Source organism: Bactrocera latifrons, unplaced genomic scaffold, assembly GCF_001853355.1.
Source record: "Bactrocera latifrons isolate USDA-ARS-PBARC rearing strain unplaced genomic scaffold, ASM185335v1 scaffold_351, whole genome shotgun sequence".
NCBI classification, from domain to species: Eukaryota; Metazoa; Arthropoda; class Insecta; order Diptera; family Tephritidae; genus Bactrocera; species Bactrocera latifrons.
In genome coordinates this window covers 255,170-280,205 of record NW_017536992.1, presented here as the reverse complement: position 1 = coordinate 280,205, position 25,036 = coordinate 255,170, and the positions used below count along the sequence as shown (strand labels likewise).

At 32.6% G+C, this 25,036-nt stretch overlaps 1 protein-coding gene across 2 annotated transcripts in view; it reads right to left on the bottom strand.

The window, feature by feature from the left end:
- Positions 1 to 1,400: 1,400 nt before the first annotated feature.
- Positions 1,401 to 25,036, bottom strand: part of LOC108971693 (protein CREBRF homolog) — a 33,774-nt gene continuing 10,138 nt past the window's right edge. Inside the window, exons 2-7 of one of the 2 annotated variants that reach the window (XM_018937940.1) lie at positions 5,223 to 6,967; positions 4,573 to 5,128; positions 4,284 to 4,504; positions 3,906 to 4,161; positions 3,706 to 3,831; positions 1,401 to 2,504 (exon numbers count right to left, since the gene is read on the bottom strand). In XM_018937940.1, the coding sequence (XP_018793485.1) occupies positions 2,398 to 2,504; positions 3,706 to 3,831; positions 3,906 to 4,161; positions 4,284 to 4,504; positions 4,573 to 5,128; positions 5,223 to 6,725 (2,769 nt within the window). In that variant the 5' untranslated portion in view covers positions 6,726 to 6,967 and the 3' untranslated portion in view covers positions 1,401 to 2,397. The remainder of the gene's footprint in view (positions 2,505 to 3,705; positions 3,832 to 3,905; positions 4,162 to 4,283; positions 4,505 to 4,572; positions 5,129 to 5,222; positions 6,968 to 25,036) is intronic. The other variant, XM_018937941.1, reaches the window with a different exon arrangement.

Here is a 25,036-nt window from a genome sequence, read left to right as displayed (position 1 = left end):
AATATTTTATTAAAATTAGGCATTATTTTTATTTTATTATTATTTAATTTCGAAGCATATATGTTCAAAGAAAATAAGTGTAAAATTAATTAGCATAATTAGAATTATATCACCCTGTATATGTTGAAGTTCATAAAACTTATAGTAATTATAGCATTTGTATATTATGTGTATACATGTTTTATATATATGTAAATATGTATGCGTGTTTGTATAGATGCATCTACAATTAACTGCTAGTTACGTATAAACTAAAGCAACCAATTACCCATAATTATATAATGCAAACAATTACATAGCGTCACTCAAAATGCAAAATAACGTTACATTTTTCATAAGTTGACAGGCGACGAAAAAAACGATGGATGGATTGTTTCAATAAGAGTGGTTACATTATACTCTTATTGAAACAAAATTTGAGTTTTGGTTATAAAGTGGTTATGTATAGGTTATGAAATGGTTATGTATAGGTTATGAAATGGTTATATATTGGTTATAAAATGGTTATAAACTGATTATATATCGGTTATTTTTGAGAGGGGAAACTGAAAATTCAATCGTAATCTATAAAGAACTCAATTTCTTCTTTTGCTGATACGTTATTTTGCATTTTAGTTGACGATATTCATATTCAACGGTAAATGGCTTGTTTGCATTTTTCAATATTTTTCCATATTTATTATTATTTAAACAATTTTTTTTTTGGTAATTAACAAGCACATTTATAATGCAAGTTTTTATTAAATTATGAAGGTAGCATTGTTATAATAAATTTTTAATATTAATATTTCTGCATATTTATTTAAAAAAAAAGCCAACTTTCTTAGCATGCAATATTCGGCATTTCATCGTGCGTTCGTGTCTAAGTTCGCCACTAGTTGTGTGCAATAAAAATTAAGGTACATGTAGGGTGTTTATATTTTCAACAAAATCATGATTTTTTCTCAACAATATCAAGCAACATAAAATTCAAAAAACAACTATTTGTGCATAAAAATACACTCATAGCTGAAATGAGCGCTAAATTACATAACAAAAAGTATTTATTCATTGAAAAATTAAACACAATAAATCGACGCTATGAAATTATGCATTTTGCGCAATATTTCAAGAAAGTTAGTATTATAACGTCATATAAATTTTTTTTTTTTACATTACTTTCGGCATTTCTGCAATTTTTCACACACGACGTTGCATATATGCATGTGTACGAGTGTGTTTATGGTAAACAAAACAAACTTAAACGAAAAACATTAGCAGCCAAACTAAACTTAAAGATTTTTCATCAAATAATTCATTATATTTGTTAATGATATTATATATGTGTGTGTTTCATTAATAAAACACATCGCTTATTAGAAAAAAAAAACACTTAATATATAACATGCTATATATATATATATATATTGTATATATGTACGCATATGTGTAGTTATGTATTTAAAAATATGTTTTAACAACTAAGTGCACGGTTCATAGCCACGCATGTGTTTGCGCAAGTTTTCATAGCGCCACTGCACAATTGGTTTCGTTGATGTTCAGGCGCCTAAAAGTGCACCAACACATTGTTGAATGTGTGTGCGTGTGTTTGCAACAAATTTCTCACGTTTCTTTGCTTATCACTACCTTGAATTCATTCTTCCATGCCTAACTCACTAAATTGGTATATCGAAAATAGTAGTTTATTTTTATATATACATATATGTATGTTTGTTTGTTTGTGTTAAAAAATGTCTGCATTCATTTGCACGTGAAAGTAAAATTTAAAAAATCCTTAAAGCCTAGGCATTTATACGTACATAAGTATAAACATAGCGTTAGTTTGTAAGCCAACAAGAGCATTTATATATATGCTTCCATGTAGTTTTATATATATAAGTATGCTTGTATGTATGGCTCATATTTAATTTTATAACGCTCTAGGCAGCAACAACAACCGCTAATATTGTTTTATATCCGCTCATTAACCCCTACTTTTCACCGCATAACATTAGCACTTAAAAGCTAGGTTATATATATGTATATGTATTTCTATAACTGTGGCCTCTTTCGTTTACATTTAACAATTTTTTTTACATAAAAACATGCTTTCTGCGTCTTCTTTGTTATCATTTATGCTCTACCAGCTGATAATCTTCTTTGTAACACAACTTTTCCGTACACCCCGTAAATTATTCACTCCTCTCGCCAGTCAACATTCACACTCCTTTCACTGTTGTTTGTGTATAACTCTTAACTCTTCTACTCCTCGGCTACAGTTGTCATTACAATGTGCTTGCTTTCGTTTTTACTCTCCTCACTCTTCATAACGCCTTTCATTTTCACTTTTGAGCCTCCAATATTTATCCTTAATAGCTATTCACATCTTCGATTTTTCACTTCTCGTTTCTCACGCTTCTATGAGTGCTTTAGATCCTCGAGACCGCCATTTGGTACGCCACTCTTCACATTCTCCAGCACTTTGTTCACGAAGTCAGTGGTATCGCCAGCTATACGCAGACCAGCTGGAAGAGTGAAAGCGAATTGTTTAGTAAAACAACGAAAATATAGAAATTTGACAGTTGGGGTGGTAAGGACTGCTAAAATTAGTCAGTTAAATAACTAATGATCCCAAGTTAAGTCTAGAAAGTGGTCACTTTGACATTTGCTTCAAATCCCACAACAGCCTGTTCTACGTTAACGGAATTGACACGGATTTTATACAGCCAAGGGCTGTTCTTTCGGAGATCTAACCTGTTGTTGTTGTTGTTGTTGTTGCAACGGGTGTCTAAGACCGCTTGAATGCTAAAGATTAGATAAGTTGTCATCGATGTCATCCAACCGTAGGCACAGAAAATGTGCAGTTTCGACGGGGTTGGACCATAGGGAGAAAAATGTCAGATCTTTGGGGTTAGCAGGGCATGCAAAGAGGGGCTAGTGTCATGCGGGGGCTCATTGCACACAGGACATATGTTTAATATGCCAGGAACTATATAAGACTTAAACCTATTACAATATCCAGAACGAAGCTGAGCAAGGCTCACTCTCGCTTCTCGCGGCAACTCGAGCTCTTCGTCTGCAATGGGTGTGGTTAAAATCCAAGTAGGCCATTCACTGAGAGGGAGTCGGGGAAGGTGTTAATGGCTTCACTGTGATTGGCGGTCAGTGCTTGCCTGACTTTAGTTGCGTCCAAAGCCTTGTCGGCGTATTATCTTATGTCGTTAAGGTAGTTGAGGAAGGACCTCTTGATGCTCCTAGGAGACGGTTCTGCTCCAAGCAGGTGACTGCAGGGATGACAGAAGCGAGAAAGGTCGAAGAGGTAGCCGTTCCCGTTTGAGCTAACCTCGTTTGGATCGGTAAGTATTTTTTTAAAACTTTGTTTCAAAAATTAATACAATTTATAGGTTAGGTTAACATCAAAATAGAAGAACTGATTAAAATATTAACCCAGGACGTCATAAAACTTTTTACAATTAGTCAAGATCGTGAAATATATTAAAATTGGTGTGTTCGCCGTAGCGAACTGAAAACTAAAAAGACAATATATAGAAAACAGTAATCTATGGAAAAGTCCATGTCCCAGCCGCGAGCATTTAAATATAACAACCCATAATATTCTTAACCACAACAATTTTTACTGCCCACAAAAAGTGCATTTATCACAGCAGTTATAAAATCCCCAAACTCCAAAATTCCCAGAACACATTTCCATATAACCGTACTCACTTTGTGCTGTTTTGTAGATCTGTTCGATGCGCTGATTTATCGCCTCGGTGTGCTCGACATTATTTTGATTTTGATATTTGAGCGCCAAAGCTTGTTTTAGTTCGAAAATGCCATTAATTAAACGTTCTGTAAACGAAAAATATTCAGAAAAAATTAGTATGAACCTGTAGCTTGGTGCTTGAAGTTTGTCGAATACTTACTGTGTTCAATTTCCAGTCCAAAAAGTTTGATTTTGTTCGCCTCGTGCTGTGCCTTCTTTTTGAGCCGGCAAGCGCGTGAGGCCAATTTATTTTTCTCTTTGCGCGATTTCGGACGCACATTGAAGGGTAACTCGGACACGGGCGTCATGTCGTTGATGGTGCGACCCAACTTGTCCAGCTCCTTGCCGATGACGTGCAATTTGCGTGGATTCGGCGTAAGATCATTACCATCACCCTTGCGCGCCTTGCCGCTGTGCTGTAAATATGTAATGTAGAAAAATGTTGTTAGCATGTGGAAACGCGTTAGAGAACTACAGTTAATAGTAGCCTGCATTAGAACTGCAGCTGTGGTTCGTTGATGCAATTGGTTGTATTTACTTTGAATACCTTGATACCACGCACGGAACAATTAGGACTGAACACCGGATCGGTGGCCTCGTTCAAGACGTGCGGATCCTCCAGACGTGATTGGAACACAAGCCGTTTGCCCTTGGGACCCTTAGCTTGCACATTGTACTGCCAGAAGTAGCGCTCTTTGCCTTTACCGCCTGACATGTGGCCAGAAATGGTGGTGCGCGAGTCGTCCTCATTATCAGAGCCTAAGTGAGAAACGTAAAACAAAAAGTTAATAAATGTGCTCTTAATTTCCAGCGCACACCAAACATACCATCGCTGGATAAGTCATCATAATTATCGCTGTTGTAGTCTGTCGACGCATCGTCATCATCGTCCTGCGAGAAATCAATACCATCCGGCGACAACACGCTACCGGTGCTTAGCGACGAGAACGATTCAGCCTCGGCCAGCGAGCCAGTGGACAACAAATGCTGTCGCGGTTCACGTCGCATCCAAATATGTTCGAGTCCGAGATGTGTAGGCGCCGATGAAGACAGACGCGATATGGTTGTATCACTAGGATATTGGAACGATTTGCGCACCGAACCACCAGTGCTGCTGCCACCACCAGTGGTGCTGCCGAAACCGCTACTACTGCCACCGCTACTAGGACTGAGCGCATTACCGGAGAGCAGCAAGTGACTATTTCCCGGCACCGATTGACCCAACAAACCGGCACTGCCATTGACACGATCCGGCGACATGGAGAAACCCTTCTTCTGCAATTCCAACATGTTACGCGACTTCACCTGCAAGCTTTGTGAGCGATTGCCATGCGGCGGTGGTGGTGGCGTTATGGAATTCAACTGAAGTGGCGAATGCGAGGCCTGTTGGTGGAAAGGAATAAAAAAAAATATATATTTTGTAATTGCAAATGAACCGATATTCCAGCTTTGTAAATTTCTAAATTTGTGGACTCACCTGACTGCCCGGAGAGAATGAGTTCGAGCCCGAACTGCTCAACTGATGTTGCTGCTGCTTATTTGGTGTGCTATGGTAGATTTCGTATGGACTAGACGAGTTGTGGTGATTATTATGGTGTGTGTGTATGGCACCACCAGCACTGTTGCTGTGCTGTATACGTGGTTGTTGTTGTTGCTGCTGCGATTGCTGCTGTTGATGTTGCTGCTGCTGAGCCGTTTGCAGTTGTGTCAATTGTTGTTGTTGTTGTTGTTGTTGCTTATGCATCTGCAACAACTCCATTGGTGGTGCACCGCTAGGCGAGGCTTGTGGACTATTCAACTGTTGTAAATTGTTTGAGCTATTATTCTGTTGAGGCGATAGAATGAAGTCATTCTGTCCAGCACCGCTGTTCAAGAGCTCATCAAAATTATCGATCACATCGAGGAAGTGCTCATCGGGTATGTCACCGAAACCGGCAGCCTGTATCTCAGCCTTATCAATGGGAAAAATATAGTCTTCCTCCAGTGTAAATGGTTCATGTTTGGTGATAATAGCATTGCTGATGTCACTCCACATGGCGCTCGAGTTGGGCGTGCCGGTGACATCGAACATCAGCGAATTGTTGCCATCATCACCGGAGCGTATGCTATCATTCAGACCCAGCAGCGTGCTGGCCGAGTCCACGGTACCAACGCTGCCAACTATGCTATTGCTACCGCTATTGCTGATCGGCGAGGCATCGGCCGCATAGAAACCGTTGGACGTGATGCCGTGCAGTGGCGAAGCAGCGCCCAAGCTGACATCTTGCAGCAGCGTTGGCGACAACGAGGCAGCGTCCAGCGAGGCGACATCCAAACCGTAGTCGGAGAAATCGACAAAGAGACGAGGCTGTGAGTGCTGCAACGATTGTTGTTGCAGCTGGTGTTGTTGTTGGTGTTGTTGCTGTTGGTTATTTTGTTGTTGTTGTTGTTGTTGTGCAGACATCATGGAAGAGATTTGGTTGTGATTATGGCTATTGAGATGATGAGGATGATGCTGCAAGGGACTTGGACTGAGATGATGATGCGAATCTCGTTCTTGCGTCCAAGGATTATGACTTTGATTTGGATTATTACTGCGCGGTATGCTTATGGCGTTGGTCAGCATCACATTACTGCTACCGCTGATGCTGCCGCCACCAACACTACTACCAACGCTGTTGCCGCCGACACTGGTGAATGTGTGCTGCGACTGTTGCTGTTGCTGTTGGTGTTGTTGGTCGTTTGGTGTGTTGGCGTTCGAATTTGTATTTGATAGGTAATTGGAATTGGGACTGGAGTTGGAATTTGTATTGAAAACGGTATTCACATTCAACTGCTGCAATGGGCTAAGTGCGGGCAGCGTCGATGTGCCGAAGAGTAGACTGGAAGTGTTGCTGTTGCTCAGCGCCAACGAGAAGATATCACACTTTAGTGGATTGCTGCTGTTGGACGAGGTGTCGAATAGATCGGTCGACATGGAAAATAATTGATTCTCGGTCATTTTACGACAAGTGCTGACACTTTTGCGGCAGCCGGTGCATAGATTGCGGTCACTAGGACGCTGCTGCTGCTGCTGCTACTGGTACTGTTGCGACACACGCTGCTACTCGGCTATTAGACGATATGTGTGAGACGACTAATGAAAAGCCTTTGTTGTCGGCTGTGGTTGGGCGTTAATTAATGGCGTTGGCGCCGACGCCGCGGCCTGTGGTGGCTAATAAACGACTCCTAGTAGAGGTTGAGCTGTAAATAGAAACAATATAATTAGGTTAGGTTATTTTTAGTTTGGTAATTAAGAGCAGATCTATAATCTATTTTTTAATAAAATAATATTTAAGAAAAAATTTATTAAAATAATAATAAAATAGTATAAAATTAAAATACTATTTAAAAAACAATAAAACAAGAAAAGACCTTCACCACGGCTAAAATACCTTCTCACGTCGTGTCAAACTAAATATACCCGGTTCAGGCCAGAAAAAAATACAATAAAATTGACAGCTGTCAAATACTAAAAATTTCAGCTAAATTAATTACTAACATGTGGAGTCAACTAACTTATTAATTGTCTCATCTAGTTTAAAAATGTTATAAGAATATCTGTAAAATAATACAAAATACAACCCTGCATGTATATGGGTTACAACTTCGGAAATATTAAGAGATTGTTTACTGCCAGGGTTTTATTGAAAACTCATTAAGAATATTGAAAATTGTTTGGCCTTCGCACTTTTGCACATTTATGCTCGGAATTAAAATGCCATTAATGAGCGGCTAGTGCAGACAGGGCGTGGTAACTTACCACGCAGAGATCAAGTTCATTAAGTAAGCAAATCGCAAGCATAACTAAATCAACTGCCATTCAATTATTTTTATTTGAATGTCTACGACTACTGTATACAGTTATATTTGCATATGGAAAGCAATAACAATATGAGCTATAATACAGAATCCAGTAATAATCTTGTCTATTTATCGACGTTTGATGATTTTTGTTGCTCCAATAGAGATAGACGATGGATTAAAACCGCAAGAGCATATGTATTTAGATGTTCAAAAAAGTTAATCTGCAAATAACCTGCAACTATATTGGTGTAATATTCTCTATCTATATTGTAATAACGATTATATACTATTACATGATTATAAAATGGCATTTTCTGTATATATATATATTTATACAATTATATCGATAATTATCGATAAAAATTTACTAATTACATGTGTTTTAGTACTATTAATACCATGATTCTATTTTGTTCGGTGAATATCAAATTATCGATACTTATGTAATAATTAATCGTTTATTACTTAACTACTCTTATGTGTTCTTCAATATAGTTATCTCCCCGAATGTATTTTTCTTGATAAATATCTAAAATATTAATATTTATGTATTAAAGTATCGATAACGATATTTACGAAAAATTGTATTTATCGATAAAATTTTTACTACTTACAAAATAATCGATAATTATCGATACAAATATACTACTTACAAATGCATTTCTCAGTAATGTTATCACCATGATTTTATTTTGTTCAGTAAATATCTAAAATATCGATATTTACGTAATAATTAATCGATAATTATCAATGAAAAATTACTACTGTTGTGTCTTTCTTAGAGGGGCTAAGGTTTTCATGGTAAAAAAAAAATTTTTTTTGCGAATTTATTTCTTAAATATGGATTGAGTAATTTCATTCGAACATTTTGTACATTATTAAGCAACTATCGATATTTATGTAATATTGACGATAATGATCGATTAAACTCACTTGTCACTTACTTAGGTGCTTCTTAAACCATTTATAATCTTATTATATTTTTATCGATACATTTCCAAAGTATCGATATTTATGTAATAATTAATCGATAACTATCGATAAAAAAATTTACTACACTTATTTACTACACCTTGATTGCAGTTTTCTCGATAAATTTCTAAACTATCGATATTTATATAATAATGAATCGATAAAATATACTTCTCTTCTGTATTTCCTAGTATAATTATTATCATAAATATCTATTAAAACATTCGAAACAATAATTCATATGGCAGCCACGTTTGCGAGAAACCATTTAAAAGCCATAATCTGTATTTAATGTCTATTATAGACGTTACAGCGTACGAACGAAAATGTATCTAAACATAGAAATAATAAATACACGCGCAGCAAAGTGTGATAATCCACAAAACAAAGAAAAAGCAGCCGCCAACAGATCAGTCTGCCTGCGAGGAGTGAGTGCTTATAATTTACTGCTTCATGTTATTTTTCTATTAATTTGCCATTAATAAAAGCGATATAAAAGCGTGCAACATAAATACATATTTACCTCTTGTGTGTATGTGTATGTTGATGTATATGCATGTGCACTCTTATAGCCCATAATTGCGCTGCGCACAGCAAGCGCCAAGAAAATTGTAAACAAATTAAAAATTGCACTCGAGAAACGTGTCGGCAATCTAGTATGTACATATGTGAATGTGCAGCTGTGTGTATGTCTGTATGTATTAATTTCTGTTGATAAACAGTTACTTAACTGCATAACATTGTATTACCAACTAGACTGTCATTAGCATTTTTGCTAATTTTATCTAGCTTGTGGGAAAACATGCTGAGGACGATTGAGAGTGCCGCTGAGAGAGTGAATTGGCGAGGAGAGTTTGTTGAAAAAGAATAACGAAAAACAAAATACTCTAAATGTAAATGTAATTGAAGTTTATTTACGTAGGTACATAAATACAGACAGATGAGAGAAAAAAAATATCAAAAAAAAAAAAATAACAAACAATCAACACGTGCCAATATTGCGAGAAGCATACACACATAAATATAAGGATCTAATTATAAGTATATTTATAATGCAGTTGAGTAATTTTATCAATGCAACGAAATGCAAACGGGTTTTAGCAAAAACAATAACAATATAAATAAACAAAGGCATTCATAAACAGTATGGCATTTTGGTTTATATGTAGTTTGATAATTAGTTTAATTAAAATATTGAAGATGGAAATAAAATAGAAATAAAATAAAAACAGATGAATAAAAAAAATATAAACAGTTTATATAATTTCCCTCATATTATATGTATAATTTAATGCACAATAGGGCAAGTAAAGAACTTTTTGTTGAATTTGATCAGCCAGTTTGTATGGCAGTTATTTGCTATAGTAGTTCGATTTGAACAATATGTTCAGGGATTGAAGCCTTGCCTTGGATAATAATCTGTACTAAATTTCGTGAAGATATCGTGTCAATAAAAAAACTTTTCCATACAAGCCTCTAACTTTGAGTGATCAGTTTGTATGGCAGCTATATGCTATAGTGATACGATCTGAATAATTTCTTCGGAGATTATAGCATTACTTTAGATAATATTCTAAGCCGAATTTCGTACTGATATCTTAAGAAATAAAACAGTTTTCCATACAAGGTTTTCATTTTGAGCGATCAGTTTGTATGGCAGCTATATGCTATAGTGGCCCGATCTGAACAATTTCTTCGGAGATTATAGCATTAATTTAGATAATATTCTAAACCGAATTTCGTGCTGATATCTTAAGAAATAAAAAAGCTTTACATACAAGGTTTTAATTTTGAGCGATTAGTTTGTATGGCAGCTGTATGCTATAGTGGCCCGATCTGAACAATTTCTTCGGAGATTATAGCATTACTTTAGATAATATTCTAAGCCGAATTTCGTGCTGATATCGCAAGAAATAAAACAGTTTTCCATACAAGGCTCCAACTTTGAGTGATCAGTTTGTATGGCAGCTATATACTATAGTGGTCCGATCTGAACAATTTCTTCGGAGATTATAGCCTTGCTTTAGATAATATTCTAAGTCGAATTTTGTGCTGATATTTAAGAAATAAAAAAGCTTTACATACAAGGTTTTGATTTGGAGCGATTAGTTTGTATGGCAGCTATATGCTATAGTGGTCCGATCTGAACCATTTCTTCGGATATTATAGCATTACTTTAGATTATATTCTAAACCGAATTTCGTGCTGATATCTTAAGAAATAAAAAAGCTTTACATACAAGGTTTTGATTTTGAGCGATTAGTTTGTATGGCAGCTATATGCTATAGTGGTCCGATCTGAACAATTTCTTCGGAGATTATAGCATTGCTTTAGATAATATTCTAAGCTGAATTTCGTGCTGATATCTCAAGAAATAAAACAGTTTTCCATACAAGGTTTTCATTTTGAGCGATCGGTTTGTATGGCAGCTATATGCTGTAGTGGTTCAATATTGATAGTTCCGATAAATGAGCAGCTTTTAGGGGAGCAAAGTATGTGTGCAAAATTTCTGACCGATATCTCAAAATCTGAAGAACTAATTCACGAAATATCGATAATAAGCATACAGCAATATTTCAAAATTTACATACATATTTACACAGTTGAATTATGGCAAAGAAATGAAAATTATGAAAATTCCATTTTTAATCGTGTCCGCTGTTGCTCTTAGCTGTTGTTGTTGTTGCTATTATTGCTCACATAAATAGCAAACGTCTAAGTGGCGCATGGCACTCGCTGCCCCCAAAATACACTTACAGCTGCACAGCTTTGCAATTCATTGTCAGGGCTATGCACTAGCAAATATAAATATGTATAGATCTAAATACGTATGTTTGTACACTTATTATATGTGCATATGTATGTGTGCACTTTGTTACCGCCATCAAAAAAAGAAGCATCAATACTTGTTCATCATACGCCCCGTTGTACCGCGACAGTTTTATTGCCGTCTGCGGGTGTCGATGTCGATAGGAGTGCATATGCACGAATCTATGTACATACATACCTATGTGTACATAGCACATGTGTGCGTCAGCAAATATTTTCATATTTGTTGTAATTTTGTTTTTGCTTTGCCCCGCCGTCTGCAATGCAGCCAATGCAGTTTTTTCGCGCGCCCGTTCAATTGCAAGCAATTACTTTGGCGATTTGTTTTGTTCGTCACGCCCGTTGTTGTTCGCTTCGTTTGCCATTTCTCGCTTGCTGGCTGCAGTTTATTGCATTTCGCTTGTTTGCTCATTCGGCAATGTTGATGTTTGCACTTTTCCGCTTACTCTTCTTTCTGTCTTTCGCATTTTAATTTGTTTACAGAATGTTTTGTTGTTAGTATTGTTTCACCGATGCAGCGCGTGATTGTGATTTGCATTTTAGCGTGTGTACACTTTAGATTTTCACGGCGGTGTTTCGAGTTGGAAGCGATAGCGTTAGTTTTTACCGCTTGAAATAACAGATTTCTTAATGAACTAATTGGAAAGACGGTAAGTGGACTTTGAAAACGATTAGCTGACAGGACTTAGACTGAGATAAATCCGATTGCGTTCAGGTCATTAGCGTGTTAATGAAAAAGATGAGGTATCGTGCTTCTGCATCCACCGTGTTCTGCAGATCTGGCCTCCAGCGACTATTTCCTGTACTCAGATCTCAAAAGAATGCGCGCTGCGAAGAAATTTTTGTTAAATGAAGAGGTGATTGCCGAAACTGAGACCTATTTAGAAGCAAAGGACAACTCGTACTTCAAAAGTGGCATCGAAAAGTTGGAGCGTGCTTAGGAATGATTATTTCAATTTGCATTTATTCAAACCATTTTCATGTTGAATTTTCGGCATTTAATTTTCGTGAAATTTAGGTTTTCCGCAATTTCCCTAGCTTCGCCGTTGCATTGCCCAGTAAGGGCCTCCCTGCCTTTAAACAAATTCCACAGGGTTGCTTGTGGTGCGCTGAATCAATTTATTGTCAATTACGTACTAATTGGATAATTAATTGTTCTAGCTATAGCAAATTCGGAGCAATTAGTGGTGAAATTGTTGAAGATTCCTTAAATACTCAATTAAGAGTCTAAATATGGTATATTGATATGTAGATATTATGTGTTAGAAATTGCAGTGACTAATTATTCTAGAAGAGAAGTTGCAAAAATAAAGGAAAATAAATAACACGATATGGGTAACAAATATAAAGTATTTTCAACAATTTTCATTTACACATATACTTTTTCTGCATAGAATTGCCAACTATAGAAAAAAGAAAACTGAGAAAAAATGCCGTGCCAAGTAGAGAGCGCTCGTGCAAGTTTTAATTCAACTATATTTTGTTTTAGAGTTGCCAAGCATTATATATATTACTGTAAATTATTTATTAAATTTAATTGTTTGTTTGATATTATATATTTTGGTCTAGAGTTGCCAACCCTTAATAAACATGTTATTTCTTTATTATTTATTCTAGAGTTTCCAACACTTAAAAATTTGTTCATAAAAATAAATTTCTTATATATAATATATTTTGGTTTAGAGTTGCCAACCATGACTAAACTACTAAATGGCATATTTTTTAAATTATATTACATTAAATTATATTTATTTGCCAGGTCAGGGCAAAACAAAAATCATTTCGAAATCTCCCTTTTGCCAGTTTTTGGCTTTGAGTTCAGAGCAGAAAAGAAATAGATTTTTGTGAGAAAATATTTTGCCAATAATTTGGTATTTAAGTGAGTTAATTTATGCTATGCAGTATTATGCAATAATATATACTATTGTTAAATTATTAAACATTTTGATATTTATTCAATAATCAATTAAATTTATCAATATTTTGAAAGCAAAAAAAAAAAAACAAAAAAAAAAAAGTATATTTATGTATAATAAAAATAATTGCTTTTTACATATATTAATTAAATATAATTGCTCCACATTACTTTGTTTATTATGTAAGCTTTAATAAAATAAAATAAAATAAAATAAAAAATAAAAAAAAAATTGCTCCACAAACAACCATTGAAACTCAATGCTTCATGTGATATTTATCACAATTATGACAGCTAGGAAAATATGTGGCAAAAAATGGGTGTGTCAACAGAAGCAATAAATTGCTTACACACAAACAGAACATTATTAATTAAATTAAATAATTTTTTCTAGAATTTCTTCCTTAACATGCATATCATATACATAAATCTGTAAATGTTATAAGACTGTGGTTGTTGTTTACATGTGCTCCATATAGTACTTCAAAAAGCGAGCGAGCAAAACAATATTGATGACGATGGTGTGATGGGGAATATTTAGATGTAAGAATGAGTAATCTAAGCCATTAATTTGTGATTACGAAAACAATAACAAGATTTGAAAAATAAGAAAAATTATTAAAAACAACTAAGGAAGTTCATATATTTGTTTTTATGTATCGTATATAATATATGTATATGCTTGTTTTACAGTGTTATTTCCATCACAAAATTAACCAACATACGTCAATAGAAGTACGATCCACAAATTAAGTTATTTATTTAACGTCATAATATATGTGTGCGCGGCCCTGTATTCGTGTACTCTTAACAGTTCTTTGGTCTTCCGCCATTGACATCGGCGCGTCGGCTGTGATCGGCTGTGACTACGGCGCCCGTATAAATTTGGCAGAATTTCACACAGATTGACGTCGGCAAATCAGAAGTCGCGCGCACGGCCCGCCATATTACTAAGGAACATATGTATGTATGTATGTATATCAAACGGATTCGACAAAAACAAGATAAACTTTTAATCACATTACTTATATGCAGATAGTTGATATTGAATTTGTGGCACAGAGTGCTAGTTCTCACTATTCTCAAGAATATTAATATGAAACTAGTTCGATTTAGGTGAAAAAAGTGGTTTTTATTACATGATAAGCACCTCGAAAAATTATTAAAAAAAAGAAAACACAAGAAATGTTAAATATTTTGAGCATTTACGCATGTTCGAAAGAATTTCGAATTTTCGAAATAATGTAATAATCATCGAATTATTTTCTGCTGGATATATTTCAATTGTTATATTTACTCCTATCATTCATAAAAAAGTTTTTAAATGTTAATATATGTGACCTGGTCTACGAAAAGGGAGCTAACGTGCGAAAACTAGTTATGACTTTTTGGATTCTATCACGTGAAAAAGCATCTCATCTTCCATCCGAATCAACTAAAAAGTGAAAATTGATTTTTTGACATCTAAGCCCCCTTTCCGTAGACCAGGACACGTATACAAAAAAATTATCTAACAAACAACACAGATAATATTAATTTTTTACCATTTTTTCAATTTCGAAAAAATTTCGAATTTTCGAAATAACATAATAATCATCGAACAATTTTCTGCTGTGTATATTTCACTTGACGACTTCCTTATTTTCTTGTGGTTTGTTTATAGATTATATTTACATTTATTGAAAATTAACAGAAATCGGCTTAATAGTACTCCTATCATTCATAAAAAGATTTTTAAATGTTAATCACATTTACAAAAAAAAAAAAAAAAAAAAAAATTATCGGTAAAAATGAAGAAAATATTAATTTTTTCAACTTTTTGTAGCATTTTCACATTTTCGAAAAAATTTCGAATTTTCGAAATATTATAATTATTACACAACATTTACCTCCTGGGTATATTTCACTTGACTTCAAGTTATTTTCATGTTTTTTTATTTACAGTAGCGATTAGTCGACAGTGAATTTTTATATATTATTGTGTCTGTTTTTATTTTTGAATTGAAAGTGCGTCCTAATTTTGGCACGATTATGTCAAAAGAATTTTTGCGTTTTGACCAATTTTGCTTACCTACAAATATAGTTTGTCTGCAACGTCATTGTTATTTAAAAATATTTTGTTTAGAAATTTCAACCCACTCTTCATTATACATATACATATGTATGTATGTATGTATGCTTCGTCTCTTAGTTCATCATCACAGCTCTACAAATACCTTTAATTTTATTACTTGTGCTCAATTTTTTTTTTTTACGAATTATTCGCTTGCTTAACTGGAATAACAGCCACAATTGATCGCTGTACCTGCCTCTGTACGTCAACCGGTTTTTTTTATGGAATACAAATTTTTTCCAAAATTATTCTGCGGTGGTTTGTTTATTAAAGAGGTGCCAAAACAAGATTACGAAATTAGTCGCAACAGCTGATTTAGAAGCTGCTTAGTAAAAAGTTAACGAGTGCTTTGCTGCAGTTGTTGAGGTTTAAGTTTCTCCTTAACAAAAAAATTGAGAATTTTAGGAAAAGTACGTTGGATGCAAGCTATAGAATTTATTTTCTTCGGAAATTATTCGCATATACTCGGAATTTTTTTTTTTTTTTTTTTTTAATTAAAGATAATTTTAATTGTGTTCATACAAATAGAAAACAATTCGACAATACTCGTACATAGTATGTACTTTGAAACAAAATGATGCCACACTTAGTTTCGAAAACTATGTTTTCTTGACATATTTGCAATAAATCAGGAAGTCGATTTTTTTTTATTTTTTATTTTTTTTTTTTTACACTTAGTTTCGAAAACTATGTTTTCTGGACATATTTTGCAATAAATCAGGAAGTCGAATTTTTTTTTATTTTAAGTTGTCTTAATGTTTAAGTTGTCTTAAAAATATACACATATATGCAGTTAAAAATGCGATCATATAATTTTTGAAAAAATAAAATAAAAAATAATTTTCGAGCAGAGTTAGATATATGTTTCAAAAATCACGCGCCAATCTATTTTCGAAAACACTGTACTACAAATTTTTAAATAAACTCAACTACTAGCAACAGTCTATTTATTTGCAATATTTTTTCTATCAAATGTCAGCCAAGAATACGGAAATTTACGAAAACACTTAGTCATAAAACTCAACAGGGACATTTACGTCATTTATGTGCATACCAGAGGCGTAATTTATGTTGCGCTCATAAAAATATTTATTTACAGGTGTGGGTGCACTATATATGTATGTATGTCTGAATGAAAATATGGACTTATTTAAAATATGCTCGCTTTGCCACAGAGGTGGTCAATAAAAATCAAATACAAGTTCACTAATTTTATGGAGGCACATAGTAACGAACACACTTGAGTACTTAGATTGCTGGATTTTCGAAAAATGAATTTAACGGCGCTTTACTTAGCACACCTTAAGACTTCCTGGTCGTTAAATTGAAAGTAGCAGGTAGAAGGTTATGGCTAGCTGTTAGCATGATATTATTGCTAGTTTTATGTTTCAGTCAGGTGAGAAAAATAAAATTCCTGATGTATGTTTCACACATAAGTTTTTATAATAATAAAAAAAAAATTTGTGTTGGTGTCAGTTTCTAGAAATAATTTGATGAGTAATTTAGTGTGATGAAAGATGAAAATTTTTATGAATTTATTGTTACATGTAGACAAAAACTATATCGGAATAATTATTCTATACTAGATCGCTCCGAAATCAAGACATTTTGTCATCAGACAAATATTCAAGGTTTTAGTAGTGTTCTGCAGAGATTCTAAATCTGTGAAAAAAAAAATTAAGTAACGTTCGAAAGGTTATGATAATGACCGAGTATGGACAAAAAATCCATATTCAATTGTGAGAAAAAAGTACCTGGAAATTGTAAATAAAATGCAAAGTAAACCTCATCAGATGTAAAGATAAGAGCCGACCGAGATATTTCGTAAGCAACCTAAAAGTTAAGAATTCATTCGCCTAATGTAAAAACGAGAGATACTGCGGATGAATGAGGTATAGAAGCGCCTGCCTTAAAAAGTTAGTTTGTGCTGAAGATAAGGACTCGATCACATTTTTAAAATAATCAAGTGATTTCGAAGGATGGAGTCATGTGTAGAAGTTCACTTTGGAGTGGCCGGAAACAATTCCTTAAAATATGGCTCAAGCAACTTCCAGTTTTATACCAACTATCCTCTGAGTGGCATTTGAAGACGAGCTAAAAAGAGAACTCGAACCATTCCTGCCCAGGGTTGTACGTTGGGTTTGGGACACGCCACGTAAAAAACGCACCTAATGACTAAACATATGCTGAGTCAAAGCGAATAAATTTATAAAGACAAGCGTTTTTAGATAACATGCAAGAAACTTAAGAGATTTTGAATTGCTTGGCAAGAAAATGAAAATTGAAAATTAATGGAAGAACCCAATCATAACCTCACTTGCCCCTCACAGAAAAAGGATGCAAAGTAAATAAATAACTACAATAATCCTAAAAAATCCAAAAATAAAAGAATTTCATATTATAACAATATGAAGAATTCTACATTTTACGGCATTTTCAAGATATACATACTAATGAGGAGAATATCAACGCTTGGCATGAATGCTTGAACTGTTTAATCGCCACAAACGAATACTTGAAATCAAATTTTTTCGCTATTTCGTTTAACATTTCGGATATGAGGTTATTGAACTCGCCCGTACCGAAGGCTGACTACATTCTTTTTTTCATGTTTGTATATACTTGAATGTTTGCATGTATGTTCGGGGAAACACAATTATAATAAAAATATTAAAATTTGCTTTACTTTGCATAGTAAATAAATTATTTCAAGCATACATATCGACTTAATGAGGTAAAAAATTTAAATTTGCTTGGAAATTGATATTGAAATATTAACAACCAGTTCGATATTTAATTATCTAAGTGATTTGGTGAGTATGCGAACGATTCTTTGTTCATAAAAAAGTGGACTGGAATTTGTCATTTTATTATTTAGCAATCTGAATGTCAAAATACAACTGTCTGCGATAAAAAATCGATTAATTAAAGCTGAAAAGAACTAAATGCATAAGCCACATATGGGTTAACATTTTGGAACTAAGTAAAAAATTTAATGTAACTCAAATATGCAAAAGAGAAAGAAAATAATTAGAAATATAAGGATAAGGAGAGAAAAGGTAAATCGATATCGGTATCGATAAAAAATTATGCCGCAATTATCAAAAAAGTGTTGAGTTGCTGCTGGTTTTTCTAGAAGAATGTGTAGTCATTCAAAAACCATATTCTACCTAAACGACTGCTTAGTTATGAACATATAAAAAATGAAAAACTAGCTACTACAACTCGTATGCACACATACACTAGCTACACACGATCAAACTCGCCGGTTGCTGTCAGTATTAGTAGCCGTTTAAGGCAAAGCAGCGTTTGAAAAGCCGAAGAACATATGACTGGAACATAAAAAAATTAAAGCCAAAATAAATAAAAGTTTATAATAGCACAAAAAAAATAAAAAAAAATAAAATAAACATAGAAAGATAAAAAAAAACTAGAAAGAATGCAATAAAGTTGAAAATTGGCCTTTTAAGCAGGAGACAACAAAGGCTGAACTGAATGGCAACAAAGAAAGCGCCAAACTTGGAAAGGCAATAACAAAAATGAAAAGATTTCGATTACATAAATATATACATATGTACTATAATATATACTTATATGTAGATATGTACGAAAAGCAATTGGGTGATAAGTGCAAAATGTTCGGACTGCTAATTGAAGATCAACAGACAGAGCGAAAGACGGTCGAAGAAACGCTGGAGCGATAAGTATATACATATAGAATACATATAGCTGTATAATGTACATAATACTATGTATAATAGAGCATTCAATGAAAAGTATATCGGCATAAATTAGTAGATTACCAAAAACTCTTCATAATACATATATTATATTTAAGGCTGCTATATGCCTAGGTGATGGAATTATTTAAATTCATATTAGCAAGAAGTATGAAATATGCGGAAAATAAAAGCTTAACCAGAAAGTTTTATACATGTAAAGATTAGAATCTTGCTTTACAGTTGATAGCATCGCTTTCGGCTAGACAATACAATCCTTATAAATGCTCAAGGGTCAGTGTTTCTAAGATAACTGGCTTTGCAAATGGGAAAACTACCAGTTTTATAACTTATTTCAATGCAGTTGTGGTCACTGAAATTGATTTCGAAAACTTTTACATGAAAACAACAACTATACAATTTATGTTCCTTTTTAACTAAATTGAAACACAATTAGAGTGTCAGACACTTAACTATTAAGGATATGGTAAGTTTAGACAATTTGCTAATTGGTCCAATTATATTCGACAATTTGCTAAATGACTAAATTAAAGATATCGTAAGGTTAGACAATTTGTTAATGGACTAAATTAAGGATATGCCAACTTCGGATAATTTGCTAATTGACTAAATTAACTTTGACTATTTGCTAATTGACTAAATTAAGGCTATAGTAATTTAAGGTAGAATGGTAATGTAAATTAAGAACATGCTATTTTTAGATAATTTACTAATAGACTAAATTGACTTCGACAATTTGCTAATTGACTAAATTAACTTTGATTATTTACTAATTGACTCAACTAATTGGAAAGAAAAATAGAGAAAAATAGCCAGAAGAGGGCTTAGAATATCGCCAGAAGCTGAAGCAAATATTTGTTGCATAATACTTATATAACATTTATAGGGATTTATCTAAACCCCGTTTTTTTTAAATATATAACTATTATATTTAAGAATATTGTCGTTAAATTTTAAGTTGATCTGCAAATAGTTTCGGAGATAGGAGTGTATTTGTATGGACGCTTTGACTTGGCATAATCGGCGTTTAAACGCGTTTTTTCCGAAACGCGGTTTTCAAAGTAAGTGAAAAAGATATTTTCTGCAACTGTTATACCGTTCGCCTTGAAATTTTTACAAAACTGTCTCAGATATATTCGTCAGGAAATGGTTGAAGGAATGAAATTTTTGATAATAATATCTATATCAATTTTATAATTGGGAAGACTTTATACTATGTAATGTAAAAAAATGTGTACAAACGATTTAATGAAGTGTTACTGAACATAAAAATGCAAAATATATGTGTAAAATTAATTTTAAATCGAAAAAATACGTAATTCAAATAGTGATACGTACATATATACATATATACATATAAGTATGTATACAATTAAGTGCTATCACTAATTTTCAATAATATATATAAAGTTATGTAGGTGTTTGTTTAAAATCATGCATGCCTGTGTTTGTGGACGAGGAAGCGTGACAGTTTATGGTCGCCCGCCATGATGAGACGCCATATTTGAAAAAAAAAAACTTAAAACATGCATATAAAGTGACGGCAGATTGGTGCGGTGAGCATTTAACACAGATACATACATACAAACAAACAAGCAAACACAAAATAAACTGTTTAGCGAATGTCAGTGTACTCAACTAAAATAAACGATGAGCGATAAAACCACTGAACTGAAGGCAAAAATGAAAATATATTTCAGAAAAATTTTTACTGGTACATAATAAAAAATAATAATGACAATAAAAGGTGAATTAAAGAGAAAGAAAATGAACGTATCTATACAGCAGACATCTAAAAAAAAAAAWGCACACACAAAAAGTGCCGAAAAAATAGAATTTTTGCTAAAAGCCGAAGCTTGTTAAATAAAAAAATGTATACATGTACGAATCAAGAGTAGGAGTACAAAAATAATCAAGCAAAACTAAAAGGCGCACACAAAGTAATCTTAAAAGTTCTGCCAACGTCAACAAAGCCAAGCAGCTGTATTTTCATTTAATGAGCGCGAAATGTGCTCGTAACAAATAAGCGAGAGCGAGCGGCACAAATATTGTAAACAGAGCGGGAGGGTGATTTTATTTATTTATTTACCTTTTTATTTTTTGCTTGAAACAAAAAAGGTAATCGAAAAATGTCAACAGAGCGCCAAAGTAGAGCTTTCGTGGCTCTCGTGACATTCCCGCTCATAAGTTTAGGCGCCGGAGCGTATCGCTCTCTGGTATTAAAAGTGCTTGCGTACTCTTTAACGCTCTCTGTATACTTGCTTGTCTACTTTGCTTTCATTCTTCGCGTTTCGCTTTTGTTAATGGAATTCTTCTAACAATGAGCGTATGTATTTGTGTGGGAATAGCACGATATGTGATGAATACAGAATTCAAAACAAAATATAAAAAATAAACAGTATTGACCTTGAGTGTGGCTAATAACTGTGTATACGATGACAAGCGAGCGCAAAATTTAAACGAATCAAAAAAAAAAAAAGGAAAGCTGTTTTGACTGACTGACGACTGACTGAATGCTTGTCTGGCTGTGTGACTCTCTGTATTGTGAGCTGACACGTTAAACTGCTCGACGAAGTATGAAGTGTAAGTGTACACCCGCATACAGACGCATATTACATAAATTATTTATTTATTAATCACTTATAAGTATGTAAGTACATAATACTCATTCCACGCATACTTTCATTGTAATTTGATTAGGTGAGTCTCAATTGAACAAGCTGCTAGAATTGTATAAAGAACTTGTACTTATTATATACATACATATACATATATAAATGTATAAGAAACACTTTATTACATAATTTACGTCACTATGAGCACACCTGAGAATTGTTACATGCAAGATAATGAAGCTAACAATTTGAACTCACTTCGATTTTGTATTATTTGACTACCTTTAACTCTTTTTAAGTACATTTTAATAAAATTTCACTAAATTTTCCTGGATTTATTTAATTTTTAAGTAAATTAAAATATAATTAGAGTGTCAGATGGCACTTAATTAAGTCAATTACCAATTTTTTCTTCTATATAGCTGTAGGAAGTTTGTAAATTCAGTAAATTAAGAATATCCTTAGTCTAGAAAATTTGCTAATTGGCTAAATTAACTTCGAAAATTCGCTTATTGAGTAAATTATGGATATGGTAAGTTTAGACAATTTTGTAATGGACAAAATTAAGAATATGGTAACTTTAAATAATTTGCTAATCGACTAAATTAATGATTTGCTATGTTTAGAAAATTTGGTAATGGACTAAATTAAGAATATAGTAACTTTAAATAATTTGCTAATTCAATAAATTAAGTTTGACTATTTGTTAATTGAATAAATTAACAATATGCTATGTTTAGAGAATTTGTTAATGAAATAAATTAACTTTGAAAATTAGGTAATTGCTATTTGCTAATTGACTAAATTAACTTTGACTATTTGTTAATTGAATTATTAAGAGGTAATCTAAAGAACTTTTTAAAATTAAATTTTATATAAATTAGTTCAAATGAAATTAATTGACTTAGAATATAACAATTTACTCACATTTGCTTTTATTTTTATCGATAAGAAGTAATGCAGATAATTTAATTAATTGACAACCTTGTAAGAAATTGTGGTTAATTGAAATATTTGAATAGCAATTAAGTAAAATTATGCCAACTGCAATAAAGCGACCTGAATTAAATTACAAATTAATAGAATTCAAAAAAAAAAAGATTCAATTAAGCTTAAAATAATTAGATTAAACTTAATTGAATTACATTAGTAATGTGTAGAGTTGAGTTATATTTTTTTGAATTAAGTTTGAATTAAACCTAAAATAGTAAAATATTAATTAATTAAGGCTTAATTGACTACCACCAAAAATTAACTGACACAAACTCAAAGTGAACGAATAGTAATGAAACTTTCTTAAAATACACAAAACTAAATATAATTCGATGGTCGATTCGAATGAGACTAGAAGAGTTGGCACAAGTTATTCAAATTATTGTCATTAATTTTGTTCATATTTCTAGGATCATGCTACTGGCATTTCCGATATTTGTTGATCCTTTTCTCAGGCTACTTTTTACTGACAATCCTTTTAACTTAGTCAATTAGCAAATTATTTGGTCATAGACACAGGACTAATTAACTAAATTATGGATTTTCTAACATTCAGCACTTTCAAGACCGAATTATGCGATTTAGAAATTAATTTCAATTTCAAATCAGCAGATAATGGAAAATCAATAATTGCTGATAAGTTTAGACTTTGAAAGCTCTTGAAAACTTTAAATTAAATTACTAGTGATTAAAGAACTATCTAAAATGGAATTAAATGAGGTTAGATGGCAAAATTGATAAAGAATAAAAAAAAATTAAAAAAAAAAAGAAAATAAAACGGCGAAATCAGCAGTTAAAATAATATACAAAGCAATGTACTGCTGAATGAGTCGTTTGCTCTAGAAAAAATGAGTCTTGGCGGAAAAAAACGCAATGAATGAAACGGCACGCGTTATCTCTAGACGCGCTTTGAAGCTCCGCAATCGAGGCATTGTTTAATATTTAATAAAAAAAAATATAAATAATAAAAGCCAAAAGCATTGACCAGAAGGAAGTGACTGCGAAAAGCATTGTAAAAACAGTATACACAAAGAAAAATGCAAATTATGCAAAATCAGAAACAAGTGATTAAAAGAAGCAATCAAACTATGGTTTTTGTTGTGTGAAACTTTTTGCATATTCGCTTAATAACGAAACCGTTCGGATGGGCGGGTAGGATCTGGTGGCAACGATGTGCGTATGATTGATTTAGATTTTACACGCACATAAAAAATATATTTTTTTTTATTTATTATATTAAATATAGAATTCTATATATATCTTGACGGGATGCTGACACACTGATAAGGTTGCCACACACATATAAAAAATGCATGCATTCAATAGCATTTGTGTGTATGCACACATACTCCAGTTGCAACTGACTCGCGTTTCGCTGATAAAGCACATTCTGTTCAACATAACCGTTAAACATTTTTCGAAGAAAATAGTGAATTTCCTTAGAAAAAGTTTATATTGTCATTCTATGTACATATATTTAATAAGTGTCACTTCAAAGTATTCATATATAATATTTTTTTGTATAGTAAGTAAAACAAGTTCACTTAGTTTTTAATAAAAATTAATTTAATTAAAGTCACTATTTAAATTGACATAATTTTACTTAATTGTTGTTCAAAAATTTCAATTATCTCATTTATCTGCATTATTTCCTATCTTTAATACTAGTGGTAATTCGGATTTAATTGTTTTTCTACAATTCAGTTGAACTCAATAAATTTAATTTCAACTCAATTTAACTTAATTATATTTAATATAATAATAATAAACAATTTCCTAGATTCCCTCTTAATTCAGTCAATTGGAAAATTGTTAAAGTTAATTTAGTTCATTAGGAAGTAAATTGCGTAAACATAGCATATTCTTAATTTAGTCAATTAACAAATATTCCAAGTTAATTTAGTCAATTAGAAAATTGTCAAAGCTAATTTTTGTTCATTAGTAAGCAAATTGCCTTAACATATCATATGCTTAATTTAGTCAATTAGCAAATAATCAAAGTTAAGTTAGATCATTAGGAAGTAAATTGCCTAAACATAACATATTTTTAATTTAGTCAATTAGCAAATATTTCAACTTAAGTTAGTCAATTAGAAAATTGCCAAAGCTAATTTAGTTCATTTGCAAACGAATTGCTTAAACATAGAATATCCTTAATTTAGTCAATTAGCAAACAAAAGTTTATTGTTAAAAAAGAACTGGTTTAGTTTCGAAAAAAGATATTTCGCAATTTTTTTTACAATATTAAATTTTAAAGCAACACTGATTTGTGAACCAAAACTAAAAAAT